Source organism: Rhincodon typus, chromosome 40, assembly GCF_021869965.1.
Source record: "Rhincodon typus isolate 14 chromosome 40, sRhiTyp1.1, whole genome shotgun sequence".
In the NCBI taxonomy this organism is placed as follows: Eukaryota; Metazoa; Chordata; class Chondrichthyes; order Orectolobiformes; family Rhincodontidae; genus Rhincodon; species Rhincodon typus.
In genome coordinates, this window is record NC_063371.1 from 16,176,959 (window position 1) to 16,202,446 (window position 25,488).

Genomic DNA, 25,488 nt, shown 5'->3' on the forward strand with positions numbered 1-25,488 from the left:
TGTTGTTCCTGTCCTGTGTGTGTAGTTATTTGAGTTAATACCTTTTCTGTGTGTTGAGTTCTTTGTGTTGCTCCTGTCCTGTGTGTGTAGCTATTTGTGTTGTTCCTGTCCTGTGTGTGTTGTTATTTGAGTTAATAGCTGTTCTGTGTGTCTCGTTATTTGTGTTGATACCTGTCATGTGTGTGTAGCTATTTGAGTTAATAACTGTACTGTGTGTGTCGTTATTTGTGTTGTTCCTGTCCTGTGTGTGTAGTTATTTGTGTTGTTCCTGTCCAGCGTGTGTAGTTATTTGTGTTAATACCTGTCCTGTGTGTGTAGCCATTTGTGTTAACACCTGTCCTATGTGTGTAGTTGTTCATGTTGTTGCTGTCCTGTGTGTGTAGCTATTCGTGTTAGTACATGTCCTGTGTGTGTAGTTAGTTGTGTTCATACCTGTCCTGTGTGTGTAGTTATTTGTGTTGATACCTCTCCTTTGTGAGTAGTTATTTGTGTTGTTCCTGTCCTGTGTGTGTAGTTATTTGTGTTAAGACCTGCCCTGTGTGTGTAGTTAGTTGTGTTGATACCTGTCCTGTGTGTGTAGTTATTTGAGTTAATACCTTTCCTACGTGTGTAGTTATTTGTGTTAAGACCTGTCCTGTGTGTCTAGTTAGTTGTGTTGATACCTGTCCTGTCTGTGTAGTTAGTTGAGTTAATACCTTTTCTGTGTGTTTAGTTCTTTGTATTGTTCCTGTCCTGTGTGTCTTGTTATTTGAGTTAATAGCTGTTCTGTGTGTGCCGGTATTTGTGCTGATACCTGTCCTGTGTGTGTAGCTATTTGAGTTAATACCTGTCATGTGTGTGTAGTTATTTGTGTCGATACCTGTCATGTGTGTGCCGTTATTTATGCTGATACCTGTCCTGTGTGTGTAGCTATTTGAGTTAATACCTGTCATGTGTGTGTAGCCATTTGTGTTAACACCTGTCCTGTGTGTAGTTATTTGTGTTGTTCCTGTCCTGTGCATGTAGTTATTTGTGTTAATACCTGTCCTGTGTGTGTTGTTATTTGTGTTAATACCTGTCCTGTGTGTGTAGTTGTTCGTCTTGTTCCTGTCCTGTGTGTGTAGCTATTCGTATTAATAAATGTCTTTTGTGTGTAGTTAGTTGTGTTCATACCTGTCCTGTGCGTGTACTTATTTGAGTTGTTCCTGTGCTGTGTGTGCAGTTATTTGATTTAATACCTGTCCAGTCTGTGCAGTTATTTGAGTTGTTCCTGTCCTGTGTGTGTAGTTATTTGTGTTGATACCTGTCCTGTTTGTGTGGTTATTTGTGTTGTTTCTGTCCTGTGTGTAGTTATTTGTGTTGTTCCTGTCCTGTGTTTCGTTATTTGTGTTAATACCTGTCCTGTTTGTGTAGTTATTTGTGTTGTTTCTGTCGTGTGTGTAGTTATTTGTGTTGACACCTGTCCTCTGTGTGTAATGATGTGTTGTTCCTATCCTGTGTGTGTCTGTGTTTGTGTTACTCCCTGTCCTGTGTGTGTAGTTATTTGTGTTAATACCTCTCCTCTGTGTGTAGTTATTTGTGTTGATACCTGTTGTGTTCTGGTCTTCAGGGTGTGCATGGTAAATCTTATTTTAGGGTCGTCCTGAATATGTTCGTTTTCACGCCTATGTTGGACTCGCTTCATGTGTGCAGTTAGTTGGGGCTCTCTTAGGTTTTTCGGCGCTGGTTTGATGAGTGAAATGCGCCCGGAGTTGGCTCCGACGGGACTGTCTGTGTCTCCCCTCAGTCTCGATCAAATTCTCCATTCAGTTTGGGCTTTGAAAAGTGAGTGTGCAGCATTTGGTAATAGTGAGTCTTTGGGACACTGCGGTTGAGAGTTGGTGTGGAAGTGAGGATGACGGAGTGTGTGGGATTGGGAAGGGAGAGAGTTTATACTGGTTGTTTGGTTGGTTGGGGGGGTCTGGCGAAAGGGAAAGGGAAGGGTCATTCCGGGGATCGAGTCCATTTCAAGGCAGTCGCCCCGCCCCCGCAGGGGCTTCTGATTGGAGAAAGCTTTGGAAGTTTGGTGTCCATCAAAGTGTCAATCAGAGCGTGGTCAGAGAGAGGGAAGGAGGGAGAAAGAGGAGAAGAGGAAAGAGTGAGAGCCAGCGAGATGCCGCAGCTTCCAGCAGGCGATGATCTGGGGGCCAGTGATGAGATGATCTCCTTCAAGGACGAGGGCGAGCAGGAGGACAAGCGGCCGGGCAGTGTGTCCGCAGACCGGGACCTCGCCGATGTCAAGTCATCTCTGGTCAACGAGAGCGAGCAGACGGCGCCGGGCAGCGGGGGTGGTGGCGGCGGCGGCGGCGGCGGCAGTTCCCCGGAGACCGAGGTGAGGCCGTGAGGAGCCGGGCCAGCTGCCGTCCCCCTGCCCTGGCTGCTGAGCCCCGTTGATGGGGGGAGGGGTCCCCGGCCCGGGCACTTTCACAGCTCTTTCTTTCTGTCTGTGTGTTTTTGTGTTTTGCAGGCTGAGCGCAGGCACACGCCGAGTTTTGGAGAGAAAGCTCGGGATTACCAGCAGCACGAAGGTGAGTGAGTGAGAGAGAGAGTGAGATCCTGGAGCCGAGCTTTCTACATTCACAGCTTTGCAACATTCCTGGCAACTCGCAAAGTTTCACCAACTTTTCCCCCCTACCCTTCTCTCTCTCTCTCTCTCTCTCGGCCATGTTCCCAAATTCCCAGTCAAAAGGCAAGATGGAGGGTTGTTCAAGGGAGCTGCCGCCGCTTATCCTTTCATCATGATCCCGGAGCTGTCTACTCCTTACCTCCCAAGCGGATCGCTCACCCCCGGGGCCCGCACGGTAAGACTTTGCAAACTTTTTCTCGCTGCTCGCGGCGCTCACTTCGTTTGCGGGGCGGGGGTAGAGAGAGACAGGAGCCTCTCCTTTTCCCATTGCTCTTCCCGTTTCCTTTTCCCCTCGTCATTCCCTCTTCCACCTCCCCTCCTTCAGATTGGCCTCAGCCTTTTGTTCTAGGCTGGGAATAGGCTGCATTTATCCCTTTCTCCGACGCCTCCCAACATTTTGCCAAGTTTGGTAGAACTTTCTGCAGTTCGAAAAGACCTCCACACGGGTAACTCCTCGCCTCACAATCTTTCCCCCTCCCCCAGCAGGGGCTGACTGCAGATACCGAGCAGAAAGTCAAGAGGAAACACCCAGGGGCGAGAAGTCCTCCCTCGCTTCTCTCCTGTTTCATGTCTGTAATTGCCAGTTCCTCTGTAACCCCACTAAATTATTGTCTGCTTGTAATAGCCCCTCATCTCCCATCCTGTACTGGGTAATAGGATCCACTCGAATTTTGGTTCTCTTCATTGTGACCCGGAGATTGAGTCAACAGAGCAGTGTCGATTTTCAAGATGTGTTAATCCCGTCTGTCCCATTGTTGGATAAGACTTGATGTTGTGGGTGTACTGAAGTTTGGACCCTGTTGTATGTTAGTCTGGACAAGGTGACAGAGCATTAAGAGCCCTGCAGTTCACTTAAAGAAAACCCTGAACTGCAAACGGTCCAAATAGTTTGTCTCTTGAAGAACAACTTCTGCTTTTTTATCATCCTCTGATAGGAGCTTAGGCAAAATGTACCTCTACATCACCCCAAGATTCAGTTCCTTAACTGACAGCATGCTCTAATAGATTTTAGTAAGCATCCTGAAGGAGGAGGAGAGAAAGGAAGAGGGATTTAGAAAGGAAATTGCAGAGCTTGGGGTCAATGCAGCTGAAGGCACTGCCACCAATGGTGGAGAGATTAAATTTGGTATCTGTGCAAGGTGAGAATTGAAAGGCAGCAGAAATCTGAGGAGCTGTGCTCGAGGAAGCTACAGAGTCAGTGTGTCTGGTTACTCTCACTGTTCCCTCTGTCCCTCCTTGAGTGTGTCCCACTCCCATCATCACAGAGACAATTTGACATTAACTAACTCATGGAGGGATTGAAGACAATTCTTTCCAGACCGCAAATCAAAGTTAATCAGTGAGCCCAGACGGCAGTGAGTGGACAGGATCAGCTGTGAATTAGGACATAGAGGCCAGAATTTGGGCTGAGCTAAATTTTGTATTGGGTGGAAGTTGAGACACCAGTCAAGAGAGCATTTCGGAACTAAGGGACGCAGTAGCAAGGGCATGGTTATCTTGGGAATATACTTCTGGGCACAGAGTCGTAGAGGTATACTGCACAGTAACAGACCCTTTGGCCCAAAATGTCCATGCCAACCAGGTTTCCTAAACTGAACTCGTCCAAACTGCTTGCGTTTGACCCATATCCCTCTAAACCTTTCCTATCTATGTACCTGTCCAAATGTTTTCTAATGTTGTAATTGTACCCACCTGTACCACTTCCTCTGGCACACATAATCAGGAGACTTCACGCACTGCAGGCACCACAATTGATGAGGAATTTTAGTTAGATCAAAGCATTCAAAGAATTTTACAGTTTAGGAGGAGGCCATTCGACCCACCATGTCTCTGCAGGCTCCTGAAAGATCTACACAGCTACTTCTATTCTGTAGCCCTCTAACTTCATCACTTTCAGATAAAAGCAGCAGAAATATGAGGGGATTGTACTGGAGGAAGCCACAGAGTTATGAATCGATTTCTGCTGCCCTTCACTTTCTCTTTGAAACTTCCGATTGGAATCTGCCTGCACCATTCGCCTAGGTGGCGCATTCCAAATCCTAACACCTCTGAATAAAGAAGTTTCTCCTCATCTCAATCCCAGCTCTCTTGCCGACAATCTTCAAATTGTGACCCTAGTTACTGTCATATTGACTACTGGAAACAGAAAATCTTTCCTTTCCCTGTCAAAATTGTTCAGTCCATTAAAATGTCTGGAATAAAAAAGCCAGTCTCAGTAACGGAGACCGTCATATTGCCTGATTGTCCTTGATACCCACCTGGCTCCTGATAGTCTCGGTGGAGGGAAATCTGTAATCCTTGTCTGGTCTGACCTGTTGCTGACTGCAAACCCATAGCAATGTGACTGACTTGTAACTGTCCCCTGAGATGTTCCAGAAAGCCACCTCGTTCTAGTCAAGGAGGTAGCTCCACACCATTTTCTTGACCACTTAGGAATGTGCAATGAAGGCGAGTTTTTTCAATGATATCTATGTACCATGAGGTAATGAAGAAGAGTGACTGAGTTGATTAGGATGGATGATGTTTGCAGAGGATTGGGTGGAAATAGCCGCATGCTTGTCCTGGAATCAGGAATAACAGCACGTTTGTGAACCATTGGCTTTAATCCAAGACATTCGCCAGGGAGAGGGATGGAGCTAGTGGCTTGGGAATACAGTTTGTGATTGGTGTGGGAAAACCCTGCCTTCAGTTTTCTTGAGATTTCATTGGAGGAAATGCCTGTTCATCCTGTACTGGATCTCAGGTGAGTAGTCTAAGGGTGGAGGGTTGAGATAGGTATTTGTGAGTGAGAATTTGCTGTTGTCAAACATTGATGTTGTGGATTTGTAATGTAACAATGTGTTTGAGGACTTTGGAGAAGGCATTGATGATTGGGTAATTTCCAAGGACAAAGGTATCAAAGTGGAGGGTTGTTAGAGACGGGGTGATGCTGGCAGACTTGAAAGTGGTGGCGGGGGGGAACTAAGACTCGAGGAAAGGAGGCCATGAAAATCATGAACTAATGCTGGGGCTAGGAAGGGATGATGAGCAGTTTTGTTGGAAATTTGGACAAGAGGGAGAAGAGCTTTGAGACTTTTTAGAGTTTTTAATTCATCCATGGGCTGTGAGAGACACTAGCCAGGCCAGCGCTAATCCCCGATTGTCTTGGAGTAAGTGGCCTTCTAGAGCCACTGTAGGTAGTCCCACAGTGACATTAAGAAGGGTGTTCCAGGATTTTGAACAAGCGAGACTGAAGGAACAATGATGTGTTTCCAATTCAGGATGATGAGTGACTTGGAGGGAATCTTTCTGGTAGTGGTGTTCGCTTCTATCTGCTGCCATTGTCCTTCTCAGTAAAAGTAGCAGCAGCTTTGGAAGGTGCTCCTGAAATAGCCTTGGTGAGTTACTGCATTGCCTGTTGTAAATGCTACATGCTGCTGCTGTTGCTAAGCATTGGTGGTGGAGGGAGTGGATGTTTGTGCCAATCAAGTGGACTGCTTTGTCCTGAGTGATGTTGAGGCTTTAAATGTTGTTGGAGCTGCACCCATCCAGGCACGTCTGACTATGCCTTGTAGTTGTTGGACAGAAGGTGAGTCCCTTGGCACAATAATCAGCTTATAACCTGGTCTTGCAGCCACAATATTTATGTGGCGAGTCTAGTTTCAGGTCAGTGCTAACTCTTAGCATGTTGACAGTGGGGGATTTGAAGATGGTAATGCCACTGAATGTCAATAAAGGTGTTTAGATGTTGATTTGTTGGAGATATTTGTTGCCAGAATATTATACGCTGTTTAGAAATTCAAGTTGGAATGATTCTGGATTTGAATATGTGTAATTTTTAGTATCTAAGAAATTGTGAATGGTGTTGGATGTTGTGCTGTCATCAACGAATACCTTTTGATGGAGGGAACTTGGTTGAAGTAGCTGAAGCTGGTTGAGCCTAGAATACTCTCCTGGGGAACTCTTGCAGAGATATCCTGGAGCTGAGATGACTGACCTCTAAGAACTACAACCATCTTCCTTAGTGTTTGATACGACTGCAACCAGCAGAGAATTTTTGCCCTGATTCCTGTTGACATTTACTTGGCCATCTTGATGCCACACTCTGTCATATTTGGTCTCAAAGGCAGTCACTTTCATCTTGCCCCTGGAATTCAGCTTTCTCATTCCATGATCGGAGGAAGGTTATAGCCAGACCTGTGGCTAAGCAGTCCTGCTGGAATCCATAATGAGCACTATTGTCTTGAGTGATGTTTATAGCACCATCAGCAACATCTTCCATCATTTTGCTGGTGATCACAACTAGACTGTTCGCTAAACTGAATTTTTCTGGCTGTGGACAGGATAATCCTGCGCAATTTTTTACATTGCTGGGTTGATGCCGGTGTTGTAACTGTATTATAGCTTGGCAAGTGTTGTGGCCAGTTCAGAAGCACGAGTCCTCAGGGCTACTGCTGGAATGATATCAGGCCCAGTAGCCTTTGCTATATATTGATATTAATTGGAGTGACTCATATTGTCTGAAGGCTGCCTTCTGAAATGGCATTGGGTTATGGGGAGGAGGCAGGCAGCTAACTGGCTGCGTGGCGAGTGAATAGGTAGCTTGGATTTGATGGCTTCCATTTTGGTCTGAAAGGAAAGTGAGTGTAGCAATAGGCTGTACCTAGTGAAGAGGCATAGAGGATTGGAGAAATGGTAAATGTGACGCCCTTATTCAACAGAGGATGTAAGGATATTGGTTGTCAGCGCAGACTGTCCAGTTATATCTGTGATGTTTAAAGTTTTAGAAATAGAGGTGGGGGGACAAAATGAACAGGCACTCAGTGATTTGGAATAATTAAGGAAAGCAGGCACAACTTTGTAAAAGATGCAGCGTGGTCAACAACTAATTTTGTTTTGATGAATGTGGCAGAAGCTTGCTGAAGGGAATTCGGTGGATGTTGTTTGTGTGGATTTTAATGAAGTGCCACATAAAAGGCTGGTTAACAGAATAGGGAGTGGCCCTGGAGTTGACATTATCATAGAAATGATACAGCACAGAAGGGGGGCATTTAGCTGAATGTGTCTGTACTAGCTCTGTGTCAATTTAGCAACTTCAGCTCCCCTGTTTGCTTCCTGTAGCGCTATTTTCCTTTTCCAGATAGCGATTCATTGCACTCCTCAGCACTCTAATTGAACCTGCTTGCCTCGCATCTCAGGCAGTGCATTCCAGACCCTAACCACTCGCCGTGAAGTGGATTTTCTTCGTGTCATCACTGCCTTTTATGGCAGTTAGCTTAAATCTGTACCCTCTTGTTCTTGATCCTTCTATAGGATCTATGGGAGCACTTTCACCCTGTCCATTCAGTCCAGATCGCCATGATTTGGAATATCTCCTTGAAGTCTCCTTCAACTCTCCAAGGATAACAACTTCTTCCATCTCCAGAAATGAAATTACCCTTCACCAGAAACATTCTCAATCTTTTCTGCATTAATGCCTTCACATCCCTGCTAAACTAGGAGCTGAATATAATGCCCAAGTGGAATCTTTCAAATAAGTTTAACTTATTGTATGTCATTGCTTTTAAACTCTGTCCTGTTAATAAAATTTATGAATGCTGTAATTTTAATTAACTATGCTCTTAACCTCTCATATCCCTATCACCTTCAATGATTTATGCACAAATACACCCAGGTCCCTCCGCTGTTGCGCCCCTTTAAAATATAGCCCTTTATTTTATAATACTTCAATGTTGTTCTCACTGACATGAATCAATTACATTTCTCTACGATCAGTTTTATCTGCCACTTGTTTGCCAATTTCACCAACCTGACTCTGTCCTCTTGACATTGTACACTATCTGCTTCACAGTTTACAATGTTTCCAAGTTTCCTATAATCCACACATTTTAAAATTGTGCCCTGTACACCAGTGTCAAGAATAGCAAGAGTTCCAACATAACTCCTGAGGAACTCAGCAGAAACCTTTCTCAAGTGAAAAAACCTTCCATCAGTCATTAGTCTTTTTCCTGTCACTCAGCCAGTTTTGTATCCATGCTACTATTGTCTCTTTCATTCCATCAGCTATGATTTTGCTCACAAGTTAATTGTGTGGTTTTTTTTATGGAATCCCGTCTGGAAGCTTCAATGTGTTCATGCAGTGCTCTTGAAGTTTACAGTACAAGATATGTTGTTCAGCCAATCATTTCTCTGTAGTCACTTCAAATCGTCAGGCCAAAATTGGTCCCAGTCATCTAGATTTTCCCTGAAATAATTGCATAGAGGCAGGTATCCTGTCACCAAGTCACCCTTTATTTACATCTGCACAGTACGTGGGCTGTGACCGGCCAATCCAAGTCCCTAGATTGAGAAGACCTTCTGAATCTCCTGTTTTTATCCATCAGCCAGGACTCCCTGATTGGCCCAGGCTAACAAACCCAATTAAGGACCTCATTGTCAATGAGATCCATCTAGCCCTGGTTCCAGTCACTACAGATAGCGTCGGCAATTGCTCTTTTTGGCCAATTGCTGTCACTTTCCCATAATGACGAGGGGCTGTTGTGATACAATGCTAGTGTCCTTATCTCTGAACCAGGAGGCCCATGTTCGAGTTGTGTCATAACATTTCTGAACAAGTTGATGAGAAAATATCTTCCCTCGGTGAATAACTACAGATCTGTCCCCTGAACTAGTGCAGTTCCCGTGCTGATAGTACTCACATGATGACACCACACAAATGGAGGATTTCAGCCATGAACAGACATTGTTGTTCTTTGGACTAAATATAGTTTAGAGAATAGATTGTGGAGGCTGGACATTTTTGTTTCAAGAAGAGAAAAGTGAGATGAGACTTGATAAAGGTGTAGTAAATCATGGAAGGGTCTGGACTGAATTGTGGAGAACACTGACAGGAGGAGGAGAACCTGACAGCACTGATTTAAGATGATTGACAAAGTAAGCGATGGTAAAGTGAAATTGTTTTTAAGCAGTAGTGGTTAGGATTAGAAATACACTGCCTGAGAATGTGGTGGAGACAAATGCATCTGTGGCTTTCAAAAGGGAATTAGATAATTACTGACGAGACCAGAGAGTCTGCAGCTCTGTGGCAAAAAAGGAAGGAGAATGTGACTGATTGATTTACTTTTATGCAGAACCCCCTTTTGAGCTGTCATCATTGTGTATGTTGGTAAGGTAGACAAAGTTAAGCTGTTGTACTGATGGGACAAGTACTGGGAGACACAAATTGAAGGTGTACGACATGACATGCAGGGGTTTCAGGAAAAAATTTATAATGCAGTATGTAGTGCCTGGAACTTGCTGCCTACAAGGGTTGTGCAAGTGGAGACTGTCAGTGACTTCAAAAGGAATTTGTATCGATATTTGAGGGAAATAAACTTGCAGGACATGGGGAGAGAGTGTGGGGGAAGCGGATGACGTGAACTGATCTTCATATAGCTGGTATGGCCATGAGACAAATTTTCTCCTGTGCTGTTATGAGTGTGGTAGCCAATGCTTCAACCTTGTATTTTGCTCTTATGTACTTGTATCTGCCAGTTTTTAATTCATTCACAGGATGTGGGTATCACTAGCTGGGCCAGCATTTATTGTCTATCTCTGGTTCCCCTTGAGAAAGTGGTGATGAATCCTTGCCTTGAACCATTACAATTCTTGGGGTGCAGGGACACCCGTAGTACAGGTGGGGAGTTCCTCGATTTTGCCCCAGTGACCCTGAAGAAATGGTGATTTATTTCCAAATGAAGATGGTGAATGGCTTGGAGGGGAACTTACAGTTTGTGGTGTTCCCATGTATCTGTTGTCCTTTCAGTGGACGTGGTTGTGGGATTGGAAGGTGCTGTCTAAGGAGCGTTGGTAAATTTCTACAGTGCATCTTGTAAATGGTATACACTGCTTTGAGAGTCAGTGGTGGAGGGAGAATGGGGATGTTTATGATCATGTCATCTCCTGAAGTAGATTCAGCAGCTGAGTGATGGGGAAAAGTGATAATCAGTGGGGTATGTCCTAAGTCCATTGCTGACCTGATGCCATGAGTCTCCAATATGATTCAATACGAAGGGTCATACTGTCCCTCCTTTGAGTCTGCCATGTTGATGGGAAAGGATCCTTCCAGGATGGTAATAGAGCCTAGTGAGTTCAGAACAAGTTGACAGTACTTGGCAGATGTGCCAGCATCAAAGGAGACAGAAATGATCCAGATACCAGCAAACCTGCTGAGTATCTCCACACTTTCTGTTTGTACTTTGAGTTAATGCTGATGAGATTTGGGACCTGAGCTGGAAGGCATGATCTATGGAGTATGACAAATTTGTGAGTATGTGATGATCCTCCGAAGTTGCCGTAAGCTGGTGGGGAGGATTTTGTGAGTTTGACATGGCAGACTGTGTCTCTTTGTACAAATGTATTCTTATCGTTGCTTTTATTTTGTCGAGAATTGTCAGGCTATTTCAGAGGGAAGTTAGTTTCACCCTGTAATTCAAAATCAGATCAAGACGTGACTAGTAAAAATGGCAGTATTTTCTTCTGGGATGGTCTTCATGAGCTGGTTGGACTTTGACAAGTTGTTAGGTTTATACACAGCTTTTCAAAATTTTTGTTATTATTCAACATTGAATTCAATGATTTCAAATTCTGTGGCATTGTGGGATTTGAACTCCTGTCTCCACTAGCGTTGTCTTGGCTTTTTTGAGTGAGAAGCAGTCCAGTAATGTAGCTGGGATGGGACCCTACCATTTTCAGAATAAATACGACAGAAGTGAATGGAGATATGAGTTTGGAGTAGGGCAGGGGAAAGTATGGAGAGATATTTCGACCACTGAGCATAGAGCAGGAAATGCCTCTCAGTTGTTACTGCAGAAACTTGGCAAGTAATCCAGACTGGGACCTCATTGTGGTCCTGAGGGTACAATGTCAGAGCGACAGTACTGAGGGTCACTACAGAGGGAGTGCTGCGCTATCAGAGGGTGAGTACTGAGGGAACACTGCACTTGTTGGAGGGTTAGTACTTAGGGAATTCTGCACTATCAGAGGGTTAGGACTTGAAGAGGACTGTACTGTTGCAGAAGGTAGGAGCTCATGGTGTACGGGGTAACATGCTAGCATGAACAGAAGACAGGCTGGCTGACAGAAAACAAAGACTGTGCATAAATGGATTGGCAGATTGTCAGGATGTGATGAGTGGGCTCCCATTCTGGTCTGCTCGAGCCTCATCTTTTTACAATTTATATGACTAACTTAGATGAGGTGATTGAAGGTACAATGGCTAAATTTTCAGATAAACAAAGATACATAGGAAAGTGTGTTGTAACGATGACATAGCTAGGTTGCAGATCAATTATAGATAGGTTTTTGTCTACTCACTCAACCTGTTAGAATGTAATATGGGAAAATATGAATTTGTTTGCTTTGGCTGGAATAACAATGAAGCAGATTATTGTTTAAGTAGGGAATGACTACAGAATTCCAAGGTGCAGAGATAATCAAAATTTTTCTAGTTCATGAGTCACAAATGGTGACTATACACTTATACCACGTAATTAGAAAGGGGAATAGATCCTATTCTTTCTTATAAAACATAGTGAACATAAAAGTTAGAATGTTATGTTTCACTTGTCCATGGCACTGGTGAGACCACATCTGGAATACTGTATGCAGTTATGGTCTTATTTAAGGAATGATGTAAATGCAATAGTGTTATTTCAAAGGAGGTTTACCAGATTAAAACCAGGGAATGAGTGGGGTTTTTTTCGGGGGGAAAAGTTGGACAGACGAGTGAGGAGTGATTTGCTGTAAGATCCTGAACGGTTGTGACAAATCCTACTTATTCACCTAGTCTTTTTTCCTTGCCTTTTCATTCCCCTGTGCATTCATAAAAGCAGGCTTGCTTTTTAACAATGGGCTGTGGATGGGCTGTCTGTTTGCCAGTATACAACGTAAGTGGAGAAAACATTTCAGAGCCCTGTGCTTCTTGTATCAGGATATAGTTAGGGATTGGTTTGAGGACAGTGTCTGGAATAGGAACAGGAGTAGGGCATTCAGGCCTTGACCCTATTCCACCCTTCAATGACATCATGGCTGTTCTGTGGCCTTACTCCAGATAATTGCCGTTGGCCCATATCCCTAAATACCTTTGCTTAACAAAAATGATCTATCTCAGATTTAACATTAACAACTCATCCTGCATCCATTGCCGTTTTTTGGAAGAGAGTTCCAAATACCTGTCGCATCTTGGGTGTGGAAGTACTTCTTAACATCTCTCCTGAATGGTCTGGCCCTAATTCTAGAACTAGTCTGAGAATCCCTTACCAATGGAAATAGGTTATCTTTATCAGTCCTATCTTTTCCTGTTAATATCTTGAAAACTTCAATCAGATCTTCCTTTAACCTTCTAAATTTGAGAGAAAACAGACCTAGTTTGTATATATTCTCCTCATTACTTAACCCTGCAGACCAGGTATCATTCTTGTAAACCTATGTTGTATTCCCTGAAAGACCAATAGATCCTTCCTCAGGTCTGGTGCCCAGATCTGCAAGTGGGTCTGTGCAGAGTTTTGTATAACTGCTGCATCCTTGTACTCCAGTCCTCTTGATATAAAGGCCAGAATTGCATTAGCTTCCCAGCATGGCTGAACAGTGGGGATTGAGATTGTGTAGCACTGGAGAGGTGGTTTACAGGACTATCGTGTTCGGATGGTGAGTGGGCAGAGGAAGCATCAAGAGGAGGACAGAGGTGTTGAACGATATGTGGATCCTGTCCTATGAGCTCTCTCATCCTCAGGTTCATTGTGTTTGTGTTTCTGGCTATCGCTTCATTAGCACACTGAATGATGGATTGTATTGGGTGACTGTGAACACTCTGTTCTGGGTGTGCGGAGCCAGTTAAAAACCTCTCTGTTTTTGGGTCTCCCTTTGTACAATGGATCTGGGGAAGGTTGATTGCTGGATGACTGTTTAATTTCTGGGATCCTTGGCTGCACACCTCAGCATAGTTGTGCCATTTTTAGCATGCAGTTAGCTACATAAAGTGGGGTTTCTTGGGAATAGCACAGAATCCTATAAGTAAATTCAGTAAGTAAATGCAAGAATCTGTGTGACATGGTTGCATATCCTCTTCTGTTTTGACACTCGCACAGCTCACCCTCCTTCTCCTGTTAAACCGATGGTCTGTCTGACATTGCCGGGCCCACCATCAGCAGTTGCAAACTGGTTTGAGTCAGTGACGAATTCTTCGCTTGTTTTTATTACAAACATTTGAAGTATGTAGTGGTGAGTGGCTGCATCACAATCGCCTTTCTGTTTCCAGCCCAGAGTGTAGGTCAGAGCTGCCACCTTCTGGAGGTCTGTGTTGCAAGCTGCTTCTTGCCCTGCCCCCTTCAGTTCATCTGAGTATGCAGCAGAGCACAAACGCAGCCGTTGGGATTGCAGAGTTAGGCAGCATCAGAGTCAAGTTGGACTGCAATATGGAGATGCTGCGTGACCTATTGTTTTCTGAATGATCGTCCCCAATTCAGATACCACCCACCATCCTGAGCAATTGTCCCTTTAAATTATTTTTGCTACATGCAGCCAATGGTTGCTCCTGATATAAATGTCCAGTCTATTTCTCGTGCATCCAAATATGCCTAATTAAAAGTAGAATATGGGAAATGGGTATAGGATTGATTGGTGCAATGGTAATGTCCTTACCTCTGATCCAAGTGTTCCAGGTTCAAGTCGCGCTTGCCCCAGAGATGTGTCACAGTATGTATGAACAGGGTGGGTGATTAAAGATGTCTTCAGGAGAGGATTGGTGGTGGCATTCTATCAAACCACAGGTTAGTAGTCCTCAGTACCAGAACTTAGGGCAGACATTACGCTGAAACTCCATTCCCTGTCTTACCACTCTACTCATTGATTCCCTGAGAGACCAAATATCTGTCTTACCACCCTCTTTGCTTGGATTCAGTATTACTGCTGAAAGGGTACAGGGCAATGTCGGATGAGCTCTAACCCTGTGCTGTACCTGTCCTGGGACTGTTTGGTGGGGTCAGTGTAGAGGGAACTTGACTTTCTGTTTAAAAGAGTAGAGGAAGCTTTACTCTGTATCTAACTCTGTGCTGTACCTGCCCTGGGAACGTTGAGCACATTGTAGAGGGTGCTTACTCCAACATTGCCCATAAGATTGATGAGAGCAGGGAGACTGACCTTGTCTACATGGACTTCAGTCAAGCCTTTGACAAGGTTCCACATGGTAGACTAATTTGTACAGTTAGATCACATGGGATTCAGGGTGATCTTGCCAATTGGATACAAAATTAGCTTGATGGTAGGAGACAGAGGGTGGTGGTGGAAAGTTGTTTCTTGGATTGGATGCCTGTGACCAGCGATTAGTAATTTTGTGGAAGACACCAAAATTGGTGGTGTAGTCAACAGTGAGAAAGGTTATTTAAGATTACAAAGATATCTGGATCAACTGGGGCAATGGGCTGAAGAGTGGTAGATGGAGTTTAATTTGGATTAATGCGAGACTTTGCATTTTGGCAAAACAAACATGGGCAGGACTTGTACAGTTAATGGTAGGGCCCTGGGAAATCTTGTTGAACAGGGACCTAGGGAGTCAGGTACATGGTTCTTTAAAAGTTGCATCACAGGTAGAAAGGGTGGTTAAGAAGGCTTTTAGCACATTTGGCTTTATTGCTCAAATCATTAAGGATAGGAGATGGGATGCCATGTTGAAGTTGTACAGGACGTTGGTGAAGCACTTTTGGAGTACAGTCGGTTCTGCTATAAAGCGATAATTGTGTTCCTGCGCAACATCGCATTATAGAAAATCAAGCTATAGAAATAACAGGGCCTATGGAAAAAGTGGAGTTGGGGCAAACCACCAAAAAAATCACTCAAAATTGCTCAAAAATCACTTAAATGCCTAACACAAAGGATAGTACAGTTTGAATAAATGTTTAATTCATGTCTAATAATGAAATAAAAGTAAATTTAACACCTTGCCTTGGAAAAAAGGTCAAGATGACTTGATGGAGGAGGTGGTTTTGAGGTTGCTGTGTTGTTAATGCAGGGGCTGAAGGTCATCGTCGTCATCACCATTATTGCCACCTTGAGGTGTGGTTTTATTTGCAGGGTTAGGGCAAAAAATAGTTAATCCAGAAGTGGATGTCTCTGGTTCATTGTCTTCTGACTGTTTCTTGGGGGTTGGATTAAAAAAGAAATCCAGTTTTTGCTGCTTTGCCCTTTTTCTTCTTTCATGAAGAAGCTGTAAATAGGGTGCCAACTAAGATCGTATTCCACGAACTGCTGAGTTCTGCATTGTAATTGTTGTCCTCTAAGAGCCAGAACTGCTTCTCGATTTCCCTCGGGATAGAAGACAAAACTGAAGTGGAAAGCTCTTGTGGTGCTGCATCCTGGACTACTACTACTTCATCTCCAGCTTCCACTTTCCCCTCACTGACAAGTTTTTGCAGATCAACTTCACAGTGGGACTCCAGCAGCTCTTCAACATCCTCACTCTCTACTTCTTCAAATTCAACTTGCTTTGTAAGATTCTTCGGAGCTTTTCTGACGGATCAAAGCCTTTAAAATCTTGGAAAAAATTCTGGGAGAAGCTTTCACCAAACTGCATGCAATCAGTCCTTACTGACATCACCCCAGGCCTCCAGGATAATGTCAGTTGCATTCTTGATGTTAAAGCTCTTCCAAAATTGAAGAACACTGTCCTTATCCCCCTCAGTGGCTGCAGTCAGCCTCTTACATGTGCACCTTAAATAATAAGCTTTAAAAGCTCTTATTGCATCCTGGTCCATGTGTTGAAGGAGAGAGGTTGTGTTTGGGAGTAGAAATAGCACTTTGATGTTTTCAGAAAGCTCACCAATGGTGGGAGGAAGGTTTGATGAATTATCCAGGATGAGGAGCACTGATGGAATTGCGTTATAGCCAACACAAGTTCACGTTTTAGAAATATCGTTCCCCTATTCGTCAGTTGCGCTATAGCCAATTCACATTGCCGGAACACGCATTATAGCAAAACCAACTGCTGTGTACAGTTCTGGTCACCCTGCTATATATTATTAAATGACCAGGATGTTTCCGGGACTGGAGGGTTTGAGTTATAGGGATAGGCTGGGACTTTTTTCAATTGAGAGCAAGAGGTTGAGGGGTGACCTAATGAAGGTTTATAAAATCATGAGTGGCATAGATAAGGTGAATAGCAAATCATCTTTTCACAAGGGTGGGTGAGTTCAAAACTCGGGGGTATATTTTTAAGGTGAAAGGGGAAAGATTAAAAAGGGACCTGAGGGGCAATGTTTTCACATGGGGTGGTTCGTATGTGGCATGAACAGCCAGAGGAAATGGTAGGTGCAGGTACAGTTACAACATAAAAGACATTTGGATCGGTACATGAATAGGAAGGGTTTAGAGGCATATGGGCCAAATGCGGGCAAGTGGGACTGGTTTAGTTTGGGCAATTTGGTTGGCATGGATGAGTTGGACTGAAGGGCCTGTTTCTATGCTGTATGACTCTGTCTCTATGTTGTTACTGTCTCTTTTATTTCACGAGCTCCAACTTTGCTCATAGGTCTCTTGTGCCTTTGGAATTCATGTTTTTCACATCAAGCACGTTACCCTCATGAGTGCTCTGTGTTCTTTCATCAAAAAACTCAAGCAAGTTTTTTGAAGATGATTTTACCTGAACAAGTCACTGCATCTCTTTGACCCATTCACATTTGTCCACATGATCATTTCTCAAAGCTTTCCCACCACTGAGGTTTTGTGGATAGGCTTGTAACTGTTGGGTATATTCTCTCATCTGTTTATGATTAAGGGTATAACAGTGTTGTTCTCCAGGTCTCTGACATCATCCCTGCATGACAGCAGGATTGGAAGTGTATTGTTAATGCCTCTGCAATTTCTACCCTTCCTCCCTCTGTGTGATCAGATGCATGTTCTCTGATTCTGATTTCTTATTGAATTAAAGTGCAACCAGTCTACGAAACAGCCTCTACCTGGTCAATACTTATCCTGCATCCAAATCCTATGTGACAGTAATGACCACATTTGAAGATTACATCATTGGTTGCAGGGACATTATTTGGGACGTATAATGATCAATAAAGTGCAAGTGTTTTTATTTTAACTTGGAGAGGTGGAATGATTCTCCTTTGTAATACAGGATTGCCAGTCAGAGTGGGGAGAAAAGGAAAAACTTGTATTTATAAAGCATCCCGTATGACTTCAGGGCACCCCATAATGCTTCATGACCATCAAATACATTTGAGCTATTACCACTGTTGTAATATGCGAAATGCAGGAGCAAATTGTTGAGCACAAGCTTCCCAAATAGCAATCAGCTGATGACTGGCTAATCTAATTCGTAATTGTTCACTGAAGAATTAATCTTAGCTTAGGACACAAGGGGAATTCTCCTCTACTTCAAATACTTATGGGGAATCCTTTTATGTTCAAACAGAGGAAAGACAAAGTCTTTATTTAAGATCTTGTCTGAAAATTGGCATCTCTGACAGTGTAGCACTCTTTCAGTGCTGTACCAGGAGCATCCGGTACATTCTGGGCTCATGTGTCTTAACTGAGATTGCTACAGGGATATGAGGAGACAGCTAGGAAATAGGTTTAGTTTGGGATTGATGCAGGACTGTGGAACGAGTGTGGTGTCTGGGTTTAGTTTGGAATTATTAAATAGTGATGCAGAAAGAGAGAGGTATTTCCTGTCTAGTTAAGACTGTTGCCTGACGTCATCTTTAATCTGTTTACTGTATTCTGTCTCCATTATGATGTTTCCAGTATCTGCAGATGAAGTGGCCCTTGTTGGACGTCCAGACTGCCAGCTGCCTCAAAGACTCTCCAGCTCCCATCCACCTTGTGAGTAACATCAAACATTTAGGGAGTTAGCTGGGGCGGTGAGCCATGGGCCAACCACCTTGAGTGGTGCAGACTATTCATTCTGGGTGGAGTGGAATGTTACTGTAAAACTATGGCAGGTGGACTGCATGGAGAGAAATTATGAACTCATCCATCTGGATTTGAGAATGATCAGTCAAAATCTTTGCCTCAGTTACAACCACTTCGACTTCTAGAAATGTTAATGGTTTAGAGGTCCAAGTGCAGAAATCATCAAAATGCCAGGAGAATGTTGGTCTTCATCTTGAAGGTAGCACAATATGAAGTGGAGGAATTAAGATGGATTATACAGAGCTCTAGTTCGTTGCCAAGTGGAGAAGCTCGTATTTTCTGGCCTCCACATCTCAGGAAATCTGTATAGGCCTTGGAGAGTGAGCACTGCAGGTTTATCAGCAAGATACTGCAGCGAACAGTGTTCCTTTGTGAGGTTAGGTTGAACAAATTAGCTTTGTGATCCTATCAGTATAGATGTTCAAAGGGGAACTTAATAAAAATATTTGGCATGATGCATACAGACACATAATGAACATGGGATTAAAAAAAAAGCTCTCAAATTTGAGGCAGGCCATTCAGAGGTGATATCAGAAAATATTTCTTCACAAATGGACTGCTGGAATTCTGGAATTATCTCTAAAATACTAGGGCATCATTGAAAATTTCTCATTGAACTTTCTAGATTGCTGTTGAGTCATTGGATTAAGAATTACAGAATACAGACAGGTGCAAAGAATTGAATGACGGGTGAATATTTGTCTTGCTGTACCTCCACCCCCTCTCGGGCCACCTCAAAGTGTACTCCCATCTAAAAACTCTCACCCTGCAGCCTTGTTTAGTCTCTGGAATATTATTTATTCCAGGCTGGTTACTGAAAGTGTAGGGGATTCTGGAATGTGGGAAGGTGGATGTCTGATCAGTGAACCATGAGGGTTGGAGAGTCCTGTGGAAAATTGTTGACTGCTGTGTGTGTGTTTTTATTTCCTGTAGACTAACAGGTTGCCTCTGGTGCAGCACGCTCATCACATGCACCCTCTCACTCCCCTCATCACCTACAGCAACGAACACTTCTCACCTGGGAACCCAACCCCTCATCTGTCCTCTGAACTCAGCTCCAAGACCGGTGAGCAGTTAGACTGACCTCCAATCTCAGCTGATCTGCAATTCTGACCACCATCATGATTCTTTGCTCTTTTCTTCCCATTGTTGCAGGACTCCCTCGGGTTCCATACCCCTCCGAACTCTCTCCGTACTACCCGCTGTCTCCAGGCACCGTGGGGCCGATCGCTCACCCGCTGGGCTGGGTCATGCCACCGTAAGACATTCCATTCTTTCTTTTTCCTGCCTTGTTCCAGTAGCCCTGTTATCTTTGTCTTGCTCTGGGAATCGCAGCAATGCGTTGTGTAAATGATGGCCATGTCACACCCTCCTATTTGTTGCCCTGTGCCTACTCGGGCATACCCAATCTCCATAGAAGAGTAGAAAATAGGAGCAGGAGTAGGCCATTCAGCATTTTTAGCCTGCTTCACCGTTCAATATGATCATGGCTCGATCCTCCAGGCAGCTACACAGTCTGACATTGACCATAAAACCTTGGTGACATTGGGTTCAGCTGTGAGTCATGGTACAAATTAGTTGGCTGTCCTCTGGGAGGTGTACAGCTCTGGCATCACACCTGTTATCTGGGAGAAGGAGGTATCTTCATCAGCACCAATGTTCACTTCAGGCTACTCCAAACTGCTTTACAGCCAAACCAAAAGCTCTCTCCTCTTGTAGTCATAAAGGTGTGGATTCAAGTCCAGTTCTTGAGACCTGGTGATTATTGTCTTGGATGAGAGAGGGACAAGACGGGCAGCTTAACATTCCAGAATTTAGATATTTCCGGTGTGAGAGGGATGTAAAAGAGGTAGGGGAGTAGTGTTTCTGATTAGGGAGAATATCATAGCTACTGAGGAAGGGCTAATCCAGCAAGGCCATATGAGGAGAGCTCAGGAATAGGAAGGGTGCAGTCACTTTGATTAGATTGTACTACAGGCCTCTCAACACCCAGCAGATGATAGAGGAACAGATACATGGACAGATAACGAAAAATGTGAAAATAACAAGGTCAGTGTTGTGGGTGACTTTAACTTTCCCTACGTTGTCTGGGACTTGCTTGGTGCTAGGGGCTTGGATGGGGGCATGATTTGTTAGGTGTGTCCAGGGCAGTTCTTTGAAAAAATTAGCAAATTGTCCAACTAGGTAAGGGGTCATACTTGGCATTGGGGAATGGGCCTGTCCAGGTGATCGAAGTTTCAGCGAGGGAGCACTTCATGAACAGTGACCATAATTTTTCTAAGTTTTAAGTGATTTATGGCTAAGGATAAGAGTCGACCTCAGGTGAAAGTACTAAACTGAGGGAAGGCTAACTACCATAATGTTGTACAGGAACTGGGAAATCTGGATTGGGGATGGCTGTTTGAGGGTAAATCCACATTTGCCATGAGGGAATCTTTTAACTGGGGATCAGTCAAAAAGAGAACAGGAGACAGTTTCCTAAGACAGACAGAGCCCTTGAAGAATACAAAGATAGCAGGAGAGAACTCAAACAAGGAATTAGAAGGGCTAAAAGGAGCCATGAAATATCTTTGGGATTCTCCTTAATGCTGTTTGCCAATGCGTTTTAAATATATATAGGGAGCACGAGGGTGGCTAGGGAAAGGGCAGATCCACTCAAGGACAAAGACGGGAGTTTATACGTAGAGCTGGAGGAAGTAGGTGAGGTTCTTAACGAATACTTTGCATCGGTATTCACAATGGAGAAGAACATGGTCGATGGTGAGTCTCAGCAGGGGTATTTGATATTCTGGGGCACGTCAATATAAAAATGGAGATGGTGTTTTAAAAAGCATTCAGTCCGCAGGACTGGATGAAATGTATCCCAAAATGCTGAGGGAGGCAGGTAAGGAATTGTTGGGGCCGTTTGTAAAACGTTTGTATCCACTTCAGTCACAGGAGAGGTCCCAGAGGACTGCAAAATAGCCAGCGATGTTCCTTTGTTTAGGAAATTACAGACCGATGAGCCTTACGTCAGGGAAATTACTGGCGAAGATCCTTAGGGACAAGATTTACGCACATTTAGAAAGATATATACTTATTAGTGATAGGCAGCATGACTTTGTGTGAGGAAGGTGGTGTCTCACAAAGATGATTGATGAGGACAGAGTGGTAGATGTTCTTTATTTGGTCTTTAGCAAGGCCTTTGAGAAGGTCCCTTATGGCAGGCTAATACATAAGTTGAAGTCACATGGGATCCACAGTGAGCTAGTAAGACGGATAGAGAACTGGTTTTGTCATATACAGAGAGTAGTGGTTCTGACTGGAGATCACAGTGATCGGTGCTGGGACACCTACGGGTGTAATATATAGAAATGATTTGGAGGAAGTGGCCTGATTCGTAAGTTTGCGGATGATACAAAGATTGGGAAGCTGCGGAAAGCAGGATATAGATAGGCTGGAGACTTGGGTGGAGAAATAGCAGATGGAGTTTAATCCGGACAAATATGACATGATGCATTTTGGGAGATCTAATGCAGGAGGGAAGTATACAGTAAATGGCAGAACCTTTCACAGCATCAACATACAGAGGGATCTAGGCATACACATTTACAGTTCCCTGAAGTGGCAACATAAGTGGATAAGGTGGTCAAGAAGGCATATGGCATGCTTGCCTTTATCGGTCAGGGCATAGAGTATAAAAATTACTGAGTAATGTTGCAGCTATGTAGAACTTTAGTCAGGCCAAATTTGGAATACTGCATAAAGTTCTGCTCACCAGGCTACAAGAAGGATGTGGAGGCCTTAGAGGAGGTACAGAAACGAGGTTGCCTGGTTTGGAGGGTATTAGCTCAGAGGACAGACTTGGTTTGTTTTCACTTGAATGTTGAAGGATGAGGGATGATGTGATAGAAATTTACAAAATTGAGAATCATGGACAGAACGGATGGGCGGACTCTTTTTTTTTTTTCCCCAGGATAGAAATGTTAATTACTAGGGGGCATAGGCTTAAGGCTAAATGGGATAGGTTTAAAGGAGATGTGAGAGGCAATTTTTTTTACACAGAGTTTGGTATAAAACGGTGCCTGGAATATAATGCCAGAGGAGGTGGTGGAGCAACATTTAAGAGGCATCTTGACAGATACATGAATTGGCACAGAATAAAGAGATACGGACTGTATAGAGGCAAAGTTTTTCAGTTTAGAAAGGCATCATGCATTGGCACAGACTTGGTGGGCCAAAGGGCCTGTTCCTGTGCTGTATTGTTCTTTGTTCTTTGATAAGTAAACGAGGTGTTTTGAAGTGGATCAGATGTTCAACTGAGGTCCCCATCTCCCCTCAGATGGATATGAAAGATCCAATTGCCAATAGTGGACTGAGATTCTGGGTGTCTCACCCTAGGGCCAAAATCTACTCCCTTCAGGAAGACAGATTCATTTGTTGTTGCCAAGTTGCTGTGTGTAAAATTGGCTGTGAACAAACGTCGACATCACCAATATTAGACAGCAAAAGTACTCCGTTCAGTGCAAAGCACAATGAAATATATTAGAGTCACAAAGAGGAAAATTTACTGTCATCTAACCAAATGCTGTCCCTATATTGAGAGTGTTTGATGGATACAAGGGATCTTTACTGTCAGTTTAAAGGAGTATAGTGAGCTTGAGTCTGTATTGAGTCTGCAGGGGATGTTATAACCCAGTGATATTATCACTGGACTGTTAATCCAGAGACCCAGATAACATTCCGGGGACGTGGGTTCAAATCCTGCCGTCGTAGATGGTGGAATCTGAAGTCAATAAAAATCTGGAATCAAGAGTCTAATGATGAAATTGAAGCTGTTGTCAGTTGTTGGAAAAACCCATCTGTTTCACTAATGCCCTTTAGGGAAGGAAATTGCCATCCTTACCTGGTCTGGCCTACGTGTGACTCCAGATCCACAGCAATGTGGGTGACTCTTAACTGCCCTCTGGACAATTAGGGATGGGCCATAAATGCTGGCCTGGCCAGTGGTGCCCTTATCCTGCAAATGAATTTTTAAAAAATTAACTGTGTGCTATATCTATCGCGGTAGTGTTTGATGGAGACACTGACAAAGGAGATTTACTCTCTCTTTAAAAGAGTAGAGGGAGCTTCATCATATCTGACTCAGTGCTGTATCTGTTCTGGAGTGTTAAAGACATTATAGAGTGAGATTTACTGTATCTAACCACGTGCTGTGCCTGTCCTGGTATTATTTGATGGGCACGTTGTAGAGGAAGCTTCACTCTATCTAACCCATGCACCGCCAGTACTGGGATTGTTTGATGAGGACGGTTTTGGAAGCAGTTTTGTTCTGTATCAAACCCCTTGCTCAAAATGTGCTGGGGGTGTTTGAAGGGACAGTTCAGAGGAAGCTTTACTTTCAGCTCAAAGGAGTAGAGGCAGGTATCTAACCCTGTGTTGTCCCTGTGTGGGAGTGTTTGGTGGGGACAGTGTAGAGGCAGCTTTACATCTAACCTTGTACTGTCCCTGTTCTGGCAGTTTTTGATTAGTGCTGTCTGGAGGCAGCTTTTGTATGTATCTTGCTGCATGCTGTACCTGTTCCTGGGAGTGCTTGGTGGGGGCAGTGTGGATCACAGTGAGAGTGTCAGAGTTGGCTCAAGGACACAATCAGAAAGTGGAACATGACACAATTTTGCCCCAAGTTAGTGAAGATTTTAATTAAGCAGTAAGAGAGGCCTTTGGACCCAAGGTGCCTATTCTGGGAATGAAGCTCTTAGTTGTCTGGAACGCGGTGTTGGTGTCAGCTGCATTGGAACATAATTGAATGCTGGGTAGTGGACTATGTGGCTGTGGCTGAGAGGTTGAGTGGATGGCAGGATGTGTTCCCTGGCAGGAAGTGTTCCCTGGCAGTCAGTGGAAAGAACTGGGGAGTGGCTATTGAATGGTTGGGGATTGGTGGCTTTTGATTTGTGATGTGTTGCCTCTCTTTTTTTTTTATGTTGGGTTGGTGGATGTGATTCCAGGTTGTTCACTGAGCTTCTTGTGTCGCAGGCAAAGTCCGCCGCTCTATCCGATTGCAGCAGGAAGCTTCCGGTCCTCCTACCACACTGCACTGACCGTCAATGCTTCAATGTCCAGGTCTGTGGAAGGTTCTGTATCCTCTATTTTCCCTGCTGTTTTGAGTCTCCAACAGAACAGAACAGAATCGTGTCCTCCTGCCAGTCTAGCTCGACTGTTCACCACCCCCATCCAATTAAGGTTATTACTGGACAAGTAATCTCAGACTAAAATGTGACAGATTGTTTTAGTTTTAATGAGGTGGTTTCTAGAACTAGGAGTCATAGTTTAAAAATAAAGGCTCACCCATTTAACACAAAGGTGTGGATACATTTTACATTTGTGGACTCTGTGTGTTTGGATTCCCTTCTTCAAAAGGCTGTGGATGCAGAATCTTTAAATATTTTTAAGACAGAGATAGATCAATTCTTGATGACCAAGGGATGAAAGGCTGTCAGGAATATGCAGCAATGTAGAGTTCAGTTTAAAATCAGATCAGCCATAGTCTCGTTGAATGGCAGTGTAGGCTCCAAGGGCTGAGTGGCCTACTCTTGTTCCTCATTTGTATATCTCTCACTGAAATACTGTCATGCAATGCTGCAGATTTGGTTTTAATGAGAAAACAAAAGTTTTCTATTCAAAAGAAACAAAGATTACGTTGAATGAGCCAAATTGTTTACATATAATGCAAGTTTTAAAGATGCTGGAACACATGAAACTCATTGAAATACAATCCCATTAATCCCAACAGTACTCACACCAGAGTGAGTTTCCTTCTCTATCACCCCTATCAGGCTTATTTCAATTCTTGATGAATTTGATAGCCTCTTCCTTATGATGACTCAATGCAACTGAGCTTCGCCTTTCTTGGCTTCAAATAACCAAACACTTCTGGA

At 43.8% G+C, this 25,488-nt stretch overlaps 1 protein-coding gene across 2 annotated transcripts in view; it reads left to right on the plus strand.

Moving 5' to 3' along the window:
• Window positions 1-1,963: 1,963 nt before the first annotated feature.
• Window positions 1,964-25,488, plus strand: part of LOC109923795 (transcription factor 7-like 2) — a 42,701-nt gene continuing 19,176 nt past the window's right edge. The window contains exons 1-7 of one of the 2 annotated variants that reach the window (XM_048618657.1): window positions 1,964-2,350; window positions 2,486-2,546; window positions 2,701-2,819; window positions 18,407-18,484; window positions 19,508-19,640; window positions 19,730-19,832; window positions 24,587-24,673. In XM_048618657.1, coding sequence (XP_048474614.1) covers window positions 2,132-2,350; window positions 2,486-2,546; window positions 2,701-2,819; window positions 18,407-18,484; window positions 19,508-19,640; window positions 19,730-19,832; window positions 24,587-24,673 — 800 coding nt within the window. In that variant the 5' untranslated portion in view covers window positions 1,964-2,131. The remainder of the gene's footprint in view (window positions 2,351-2,485; window positions 2,547-2,700; window positions 2,820-18,406; window positions 18,485-19,507; window positions 19,641-19,729; window positions 19,833-24,586; window positions 24,674-25,488) is intronic. The other variant, XM_048618656.1, reaches the window with a different exon arrangement.